Here is a 10,631-nt window from a genome sequence, read left to right as displayed (position 1 = left end):
GTGGGGTTTGGGGGGGGCGAGGCTAGCAGGGAGGGAGAGGGGGCAAGAGAGGGTGGGAAGGGATGAAAGTTGTTGTGGGAGGATAGATGCAGTTGCGTGGAGAGGTGGGAGAGTAATGGGGGACAAGGAGGGCGTGAGGGAGTGGAATAGAGGGTGGCATGGAGGCAGCCGAGAGGGGGGTGCCCCCCCACCGCCCGGGTTGGTCAGATCCCCCCTCACGCCACATCAGGGGTGACTTTTCATTGGCCTGAAGCCATGTACGTCATAATCGGGGTGGAGCAAGTGCTCCACAGTTTTTTACAGGCCATGTTCAATTGATGAGATTAGGCATTTTGGCATAAAACTCAAATCGCATCAATTAATGCGGTTAGGACTTAAGGGGTTAAATAATCCTAATGATAACAGAATATTCTGGTCAATCATCCACCCACTTAGTGTAGTGGTACTTTTGTTATTAGGGTAGCTCTACGCTAAGTGGCAAGCCAAATTATTTCCTGTGAATCAGGAAAGCATTTACAACACTGGGTGATACCCTCATAACCAACCAACACATTCCCTACGTGACAAGTGGGTTGGCAGAGGGTCAGTTCCACTCCCCGGAAAACAACTAACTAAAAATACGAACAAGAAGCCTCGGACTAGGACTGAACAAAGGGTGATGGCTAGGACCAAACAAAGGACATGGTGCGGATAGCTACACAGAATGTAAGAGGTGCAAATGATGAGGTGAAAAAAAGAGAGATTGTCCAGGTGCTTGAAGGTGCGAAAGTGGATGTAGATGGATTAACTGAAACTAAATGGTGAGGTGAGAGTGTGAGAGAAAGAGTGTATGGATGGTGTATATGCACGGGAGTAGGTGAGAATGAGAGGGCAAAATAAGGAGTGTGTATTGTTATGATAACAGATGGAAGGAGAATGTAAGTAAGTATGGATCAGTTGGCTCAATTTTTGTGTGCGTAAGATTGAAAGTTGGATTACAAATATGGGCGATTGTGTGCTTGTATGTGCCAATGCAAGATCAAGCAAGCAGAATGAGTGAAGAGTTCTGGACAAATTTCGAAGTGTGCATGGAAAAGTCTGAAAGAAATGAGTGTTTTTGACTGGAGATATGAATGGAAAAGTAGGGAATGTGAAGGTGGATGGAGTAGTTGGTGAGTGCGGTGTGTCTGCTGAGATGGATGAGAATAGCAATGCTTTAGTGGACATTTGTGCTGGGAGGGGGTTCGTGATAGCCAATACCATCTTCAGGCACAAAATGATAGACAGGTATACATGACGAGTGATGAGAAGGGTGGGTGGTGAAGTGAATGAACGGAAGGCAATGATTGATTATGTGTGTGTGGATGAAAGGATGAGAAAGTGTGTAATGGATGCAAGAGTATATAGAGGTTGGGAGAGTGGCCTTTCTGGTAGTGATCAGAATCAACGTCCAAATGAAGTGGTGGAGAAATAGAAAAAGGGAAGGACAGGAGGAAGTAGTTCATACAAGGAGCGTGGAAAGGTTACAAGCAAGGCAGAATATAAGTGGGAAGTGGAGTAGAGAACGGGTAAATATAGATTAGAGCAGATGGGGAACATGGAAGGTGTGTGCAAGATATGCATTGAAGAAATCTGTGCAGCATGTGAGGTGGTGTGTGGGATGAAGAGAAGATGAAAGGGTGTGAAGGGAACAGCATGGTGGACTGAAGAGGTGAGAGAGAATGTGGCACAAAAGAAGAAAGCACATAGTGAGTGGATGAGAAACAGGGGCGTGGAAGAAGTTGAACGACAGAAGAAAGAGTTATAGGCAGAGAGGAGGAGAGAGGTGAAAAGATTAGTAAAAGAGAGTAAGAAGAGAGTGGATGAGGAATTTGGAAGGAGCTTGATTGTAAAATGGAAATAATGTAAGAAAATGTTTTGGAAAGACGTAAGGAGAGTTAGACAGGGTGCCAAAGATGTTAGTTGGGAAGTGAAAGATAAAAATGGTAAATTTCAAGTGGAAAAGGGAGAAAAAGTGAGCAGATGGAGAGAACAATTTAAGGGATTGTTGAACACAGAGAGTGAAAGTAATGCAAGTATACGTGGCTGGGGAATGACTGGGAGAAGGAAGGATGCGAGAAGAGAGGAAGAAATCAGTAGGATTGAAGTTGTGGAAGCAATGAAGAAAGTTAAATCGGGGAAAGCCCCAGGAATTGGTGGAGGGTGTGGTGAAATGCTGCAGCATGGGGGAGAGATAGTAGTAGAATGGATGTGGAAAATGTGCAGATTGGCCTGGGAGGAAGGTAGAGTGCCGGAGGATTGGAAGTCAGATATAATTTTTCCCCTGTACAAAGGAAAAGGGAAAAAAGAAGTGTGTGGCAATCACAGGGGCGTTTGTCTTCTTATTGTAATAGGAAAAGTATATGCTAGGATACTTACTGACAGAGTTAGGGAAATAACATGGGAATTAGTTGGGAGAGAAACAAGGAGGTTTTAAGAAGGGAAGAGTTTGTGTAGATCAGATATTCATTCTTAGTTTTTCGAGAAGGGAAAGAAGTTGTATGTGGCCTTCATGGATTTGAAGAAAGCATATGACATGGTGGACGGACAAGGATTGTGAAAAGTATTAAGAATAAAAGGAGTAGGTGGGAAGTTGTTGAAGCCCGTGAAGAGTATGTATGAGGATGCTAAGGCTGCAGTGGGTGTGGATAGAGAACAACTGAGTGAGTTTTTCTATTTGAAGATTGGACTGAAACAGGGATGTGGCATGTCTCCATGGTTGTTCAGTCTGTATATGGATACGGAAAGATAAGAGATACAAGGTAGGGAAGTCGATGTTGGAGCTGCCCTAGTGAGGGGGGCAGTGTTTGGAAACTCCCTGTACTGTTGTTTGCAGATGATATTGTGTTGTTGGAGACGAAGGGGAGCTGCAAGGCTTGGTGGATGAGTCTGGGAGAGTGTGTAAGAAACGGAACCTAAAGGTGAATGTAGGGAAGAGTAAAGTTAAGGTCTTCGAGAGAGGTGAAGTCAGTTAATGTACAGTGAGGTTGGATGATGAGGAAATGGAAAATGTGAGTACATTTAAGTACTTGGGTAGTGTGATGAGTAATGACGGAAGTTTAAAGGATGAAGTGCTTGGAAGGGTACAACAAGGAAGAAAAGTTGCTGGTTCCTTCAAAACAGTGATAAGAAATAGGGAAGTGAACATGGAAGTGAAAAAGCTACTATGGGACAGTATTGTGATATCAACTCTAACATAAGGAAGTGATGCTTGGACCTGATTGAATGGACAGAGAGGAGCATATGGAGTCACATGGAGAGACAGACTGGCAAATGAGGAAGTGAAGGAGCGTTGTGGTGTGGATGTGTTAGGAAGCGTTAAGAGAAACACACTGAGGTGGTTTGGTCATGTGGAGAGTATGGGGAGTGAGAGACTGACGAGGAGGGTGTATGTGAGTAGGGTGGAGAGGGGGAGACGGAAGGGGAGGCCAAAGATGAGATGGAGGGATGGAGTGAAGTATATGAGAAAGAGGGTGTGAGCTGGGAGCAGGGCAATGAAATGGCGGAGGACAGGGTGACATGGAAGCGATTTGTTTTTGGCCACCCCTTACAGGCTTAAGATGTCTGGCAACAGATAGATAGAATTCCTCACCCATTCCCCCAACTGAAATCTTCAGATGATAACACTATAAATGACCCACGTGGTAAAGCGAACATTCTTGCTAGTATATTTGCAAGAAATTCTACCTTAGAGGAAGTTGGCCGGAACGTCCCAGTAGTAGAACTTAACTCTCCCGAAATTACTCCACTTAAGATACAGACTAGATACATAAACTCTATCTAAGACAACTTGTCAACCAACAAAGCTCTAGGTCCAGATGGAATTCCTCCAGTTGTTTTGAAAAAGTGTTCCCCAGAACTTGCTCCTGTTCTAGCTAAATTATTCAGACTATGCATACTTACATCTTCATTCCCCAATTCTTGGAAAGAAGCCAATATCCACCCAATTACGCGGAAAGGAAGGTCCTCTGATTACAGACCAATAGCTATCACATCTTTTCTTGGTAAAGTATTTCAGATTGTAATTATTAACCACTCTGTTAAACATCTTGAATCTAACAACTTAATTAGTGATAAACAGTATGGTTTTCGCCACGAAAGATCCACTATTGACCTACTCAATCTCCAAGCTCATACCATCCACCAGTCAACTGACCAACATGGAGTAGCCCCTGATATTTCTAAAGCATCTGACCGAGTGAGTGTGACACTCCCTTGCTATGGACTCTGATCTTTTGTTCCTCCGATATCCTCATATCTCAGCGACAGATAGAAAAGAGTAAATGTAGATGATGTACATTCCCATTTCCACTCGATTAATACCGGCGTGCCACAAGGATCAGTCTTGGCTCCAGCCCTATTCCTAATTCATTTAATGATACTCACAAACTTTAATATCTCTAACTCATAACTCAGTACGGCCATCTCCATAAATCAAGATTTATCTAAGAACACTGAATGGAAAGAAAAGCATCAGTGCTTCAGTAAATGCTAGGAAAACAAAATATATACAGTTTACTAACAGACAGATGTTACCTCACTCCTATATTACCTTCGATCCTACTAATACTCCTATCTCATAGAAATGAAATTCTGTGTTTCACTTAAAAATGCCCTTAGCTGGACCTCTCATTTTAGATTACTTGCTAAAACTGTTTCAGAGAATCTTGGACTATTGTACAGAGTCCGTTACTTCACTGACGAGCAGTTAGTTGTAATTTACAAGAGGCATGTGTGCTCTCAGCTGAAATATTGCTCACCCTTGTGGAATGGGTGCGGAGAGGTTGCACTAAAACAACTCGACAAAATTCAGAACAAAGCTGTTAGAATTATTAATAACCCTACTATTGCAAATAAACTACCTCCCCTACTAGTAAGAAGGAATGTTTCCTCCTTTGCATTATTTTGCAGATACTTTTATGGCAAATGCTCTGACGAAGTTGCATTCATTGTACCACCTCTCCACGCCTTCTCCCGCGCTACATGGGCATCTGGTTGTGCTCAAGACTGAACTTTCACATTGTCATACTGCATAACTTCAGCCTATCAAAATTCATTTATTTCCCGAACTCTATCTCTTTGCAACTCGCTTCCCCAGAGTGGTTTCCCCCATATTTCAACTAATTGTTGCAGATTTTTGTGAATGGGGGACACCAGTAATCTGGTGTTTGGATTTTTTTTTCCAATTTTTTTCCTTCCTGTGTTCTGTTATTGTAAAAAAAATAATCTCTTGTATGACGTCTCTTCCCTCTTACTACTTGCATGCAAATGAGATGTAATGAGTGAATCGCTAAGGAAGGAGTGTTACGAAATTTTCAGAGCTTTATAATTATGGTCTTCAGTTTTTAACATACCAGGCTTACCGACTCCTATGTCGGTAACCTTCTTGAAACATAAAAACGGAATATTAGTGTGTAACAGGCAAGATGAATCGTTGCAAAAAAGGTGCTATGAAGCATCCAATGTCACCTACAGTCTCATAAATATATCGTAATCTCACAGCCTGGGCTCACCAATCCCAAATGTCGCCAAACCTCCATTCTTCTTGAGCCAGAAAAGATAATATTAGGGTACAGCACGCAAGATGAATCGCTGAGAAAAAGTTGCCACGAAGCCTCCAGTGCCACCTACAGTCTCACAAATATATTGCAATCTCACCCTCCCGGACTCACCAGTCCCAAATGGCATGAAAGCCTCGTTCTTCTCCAGCTTGCCGTTCTCGTCCAGAAAGTTTCTGGGATCGAAGGTGTTGGGGTACTTCCACAGCGTCGAGTCTGTCATCAGCTCGTCCAAGTTTGCCAGCAGAACCGTTCCTGGGAAATTAAATAAATATCTTAAATCAAATGTAATTTTTTTCCTGTATTCTGTCTCTGTCTGTCTGTCTGTCTGTCTGTCTGTCTCTCTCTCTCTCTCTCTCTCTCTCTCTCTCTCTCCAGGCAATTTTGTTTCATCTTTGGAGAAACTTTCGAACTGAAGAGGCTAGACAATAGCCTTTCTTTATCCCCTCCCCCTTTATGGTGCTGAAGAGGGACGCCTCACATGGTGACACCCATAGAACTGGGCTGCCTCACTACCCAATTATATGAACGTCCCTCAGTTCCCTCCCTATCCTCCTTATCCCCCCAAAGGAAGATTGTGGACTGCAGGAGGAGTGGAACTTCAGCCAGAAGTCCACTGAGTTCACATTTCAGATGAACCTGGGACTGCATCCACTACCGCTGCCACTGCCGCTACCAGTGTTGTCAGTCCTTTGGTTTTTTCTACTAGATCTTCTTTTTTTTTTTTTTTTTTACTCCGACCTTGAAGTCACGGAGGCTTTTCCCTATTATTAAAATAATCTTGGTGTTTTTGTCAAGTTAAAAAAATAAAATATTTTTCCATGTGATGTAGCAGTAGTTACGGTATATGAAATAATATTTTAAAACTAAGACACGACACAATATTATATGGGAAGTTTGCTAAATTACATTATAAAAGTAATGAATCTGAATATTTCATCAACAAAAGACGAGAGACTCGGGTCCATAGGCGCCGGGAGTCTGGGACAGAGGCAGGATTTGTTGCATGTCAGAGCAGGTCTTCAAAATCTCAACCAGTCACCAACCTCTTTTTGGCAAGAATTACTTCATGTAAAGGACGAGAACAATAAGTCTAAATTTTACTTCCTTGCAATATTCATGCATGATCTGTTGGCCTTGCCAAATTCGACTGCTTCGGTTGAACGGATGTTCTCTAAGATCAACATCATCAAAACCAAACTTTCAAATATTGGCAAACCAAATCCTTGCAAAGCAAGCTATTGCTAGGCAGGGAGGGTCTTGCTACGACTGGAAGCCGTCTAAATCTCTGTTTAGCAATATGAAAAGTGGCAAGTGTAATTACAGCCACACAGAGAGGTTCTCCAAATCGGAATTGGCAACTATGCACCCCCTTGACACGAAGTTGCCAGCGATTTGGAGGAACTCCGACATACTGTACATTAAAAAGCATCAGAACACCAGGTAAGACAATAAAAGTTATATTTATTGTTATGTCCCCGTCCCACACTGCCACAAGTTCCAACAGCAGTAGTACAGTATAGGAAGGACGTTGCCCAGTGAGTTAGTCTTCCTGTGGTCAGCCTTTTGGTGTACAGCACACAAGATCAGCTCAGGCGTTATAAAATAAATAATGGCTTCTTAAGTTCACTGTCTTTATTATCCAAATAACTACACTTAATGCTTGCCAACTTCACTATTTTCATAAGTACCAGAGCAATACAATCTGCAAACACAGCGCACTGACACTGAAATAATCTCAAACTGAACTGAAACTACCCTAGTCTTTTCTCTATCCTTATACATGCTTTGCATTAGTCTCGAAGATTCTAGTATACTTTAGAACCTACAGTTACCAAATTAGAAACATCCAAAACATGCCAGAGTTTTCTAGCACTGCATAATACTCTAAATTATTTTGCATACAAACTTAGATAAAATGACATAATTTAACAATCACGTATATAAAACATTTAGGAAAAAATAGGCACAAAATTTAATGCATATCTTACAAAATACATCCGCTCACAAATAGCAGGCAAACTGGCAACTCTGATACAGAACCGTACTTTGAGAATCAGTGGGAATATGCCAGCACTACCTAACTAGCAAAACCCACATCTCAATACTACCCCCTTCCTAGTCCTTTGTCATCCCAACAAAACTACGCAGTGTATACAAACATAAACTTATATCCAAACTAACCTATGATTATACACAAAATAATCCTTCAACTTATCAGGTCTTCTCCTATGCAACTTCCGACAATATCCCTGCCCTTCCACATAATCCACTCCTCCTGGAATGTCTTGGTTCTCTTAATGATTCACTTCTTCCCTCGGGAAACTGTCACCATCCTCTTGTACTTCAGCTCCTAGTCCTCCTCAGCATCCTCGGCTGGAGGTGTGCAAGATTCCTCGGAGACGTCCCATTCGTACTACCACATACTTTTCACGTGTACCACCTTTGAGCGAGATTTCCTGCCTCCCCAAATCAGGTACATTACGTCTCATAGGCAGTCCAACACAGGGAAAGGTCTGTCCCACGGGCTCCGCAGCTTTGGTGACTGTCCCATCTTCTGCTGAGGATTGGTTAACCAAACTTTGTCACCATCCTTGAAGCTCACCTCACTTGCTTTGCCACCATAATTGTACTTCATCACTTCGGCTGAAAATTTAAGGGCTCCTTGCATTTGATGATGTACCTCAGCCAGCCTTTCCTGAAGATGTTTTGCATAGCTGGAGGTGTCTGTAGGCAGCTCTTCACCAGGAGGTCTTCTCATTAACAAGTCAACAGGTAAGAGTAACTCATGGCCCAGCATCAGTTTTGCAAGTGTGTAGCCGGTAGACTCATGAGATGCAGACCGATATGTCATCAGCAATGCAGGTTATTTCTGGTCCCATTGATTGTCGCTTTACACAGTACTTGGCCAGTTCTTGTCCCAGGGTCCAGTTGAATTTCTCCACCATTCCATCTGATTGTGGCCTTAGTGTGGTCATCCTGGTCTTCTTGATCCCTAGTAACTTGCAGCCCTCACAGAACACAGCAGACTCAGTTTCTACCTTGGTCTGAATGTAGCTCTTGTGGCATCCCAAAACGACAGAAAAACTGGTCAACCAACACCTGAGCAACAATCGCAGCCTCTTAATTGGGGATGACATAGGCTTCTGACCACTTTGCAAAGTAGTCCATGGTGAAACATACTCGTATATACCGGATTCCTTTCTGTAAGTGGCAAAGGTCCAGCAAAGTCCACCACGACCCCTCCCATCGGTGCACTCACTTGGTACAACTGGAGAGGGGCGCAATCAGGTTTCTTGTTTCTCTTCTTGGCACAACATACATCACAGGGCCGACACCACTCTTCAACATCCTGAGGCATGCCAGTCCAGTAGAACCTTTGTTGCAGCCTACTTACAGTTTTCTTCATTCCCAGGTGCCCACTAGGGATCTGGTTACGGGACTCATCCAAGATCTTGAACCTCATTTTCTTCAGAACCACCAGTTGCCAATACTTGCTGAGGGTCCGGGTGTCTCCCACTGATGTTCCAGTAGTCCGAGATTCAAACGAAGAAGGTCGCACTGACTCCAGTAGCTCTTGGTCGCATGGCTGAACCTGATACCTTTTCCAATGAAAGTTGCACTGTACTATGCTGCAACCACTCAAGCACTGGTTTTAAATCTGCATCCTCCATCTGCATCCTCTTCAGGTCTTCCTCAGTTGACATTGGCCCTTTCACTACAGAACGGCGACATTTCTTGCTGAGATTCCCATTCCTACTACACTGCTTGCTGTCTGTTTTTCCATCTTCTTGCACGCAATCAATCAAGGTTCTCTTGCATTTCCTTAGTGGTGGGGCTTCTTGGGATAAAATGGTTGGTTGTCGCCTCTTCTCATCAGCCTTAACTAATATACCCTCACCCTTCTTATCTTCTACAGCCTTCTTGCCATCCTTTTCTTTTGGGCAATCATAGCTGAAGTGTCGCATCTCACTACATGTCCAACACCTAATTGTGGGTTTTCTTGCACTGTTCCGTTCTTGCTCCTTTTTTCATTTGTAACAATCCACCTTCTTGTGTCCTGGCTTCCCGCTGAACCAGCAATCTCCTCTGATCTCCTGTTCTCCCTTCCACTTGTTGCAATCCACTTTCTGATGTCATGGTTTCTCACAATACTAGCAACTTCCTCTGATTATCTCCTGTTCCCTCTTCCGCTTGTAGGAGTCCTTTTTCCTATGACTTGGCTTTTCACAGTACGGATAACTTCCTTAAAATTTTTCAGTTCATTCACGTACCTGCCCTTTTCTTGCCTTGAATCCTGCATTACAACCTGCCTGAAAAGTGGACATACTGAACCTGACTTAGTACTCAAATTCTAGAACCCTGGCTAATGCCTCTTGCATGCTTTTGGGTTGTGCCTGCTTCACTTGCACTTTCAACTCTGCACTAGCATGAGCATCGATGAACTGGTCCCTCAGAAACATAGCCAACAGGATAGGTGCCACTCCAAGGTACACTCGGTAAAAAAAGTATCGGTGCACAACATTGACGAAACATTTTGGATCACGGTACGAAGGTCTCTGAAATATTTGTGTCCGACGTGTTGGGAGGTGTTGGGAGGCGTCATATAACGTCATCTGAGGTATCCCCTCGCTAAAATATAAATAAACATTCTGAACCTGCTACAGCCAGGCATAACAAGTTACCAACCCTCCCACACAGCCAGCACGTGAGTGAATATTTTCGGAAGACATCAAACCCTCTATGAACCGATACTCCTTTTACCGAGTGTATGCCTTGTATGCTGTATTCTCCAGGTCATGAGCAAGCTGCTGTAGGGATTCGCCTTGAGCTGTACACGGGTCCGGAATCTTGCTTTGTAAACCTCAGTCTGGTACATGATCCCATATCTGCCCTCCAGCACTTCTACTACTCATAACTGTTCCTCCCCATCATTGCCATCTGGCCCAGAATTTCCATTACAGCACCTTTGAGGCTAGTAGCAAGCTGCACTGCCCTCTGCCTATCATCCGAACCATTCTGATCAGGAAGTAACTCAAACTGCGCACGGTAAGC

The 10,631-nt window shown here is 43.4% G+C and overlaps 1 protein-coding gene across 1 annotated transcript in view; it reads right to left on the bottom strand.

The window, feature by feature from the left end:
• LOC145392426 (cytochrome P450 2J3-like) overlaps positions 1–10,631 on the bottom strand; it is a 127,040-nt gene that overhangs the window by 12,433 nt on the left and 103,976 nt on the right. Inside the window, exon 13 of the mRNA XM_080266835.1 lies at positions 5,691–5,831. Coding sequence (XP_080122961.1) covers positions 5,691–5,831 — 141 coding nt within the window. The remainder of the gene's footprint in view (positions 1–5,690; positions 5,832–10,631) is intronic.

This window comes from Coenobita brevimanus, chromosome 22 (assembly GCF_032717465.1).
Source record: "Coenobita brevimanus isolate Jiangsu-jjx chromosome 22, ASM3271746v2, whole genome shotgun sequence".
NCBI lineage: Eukaryota > Metazoa > Arthropoda > Malacostraca > Decapoda > Coenobitidae > Coenobita > Coenobita brevimanus.
Note: the sequence above shows the minus strand (reverse complement) of the source record. Positions and strands in the feature narration are given on the sequence as shown.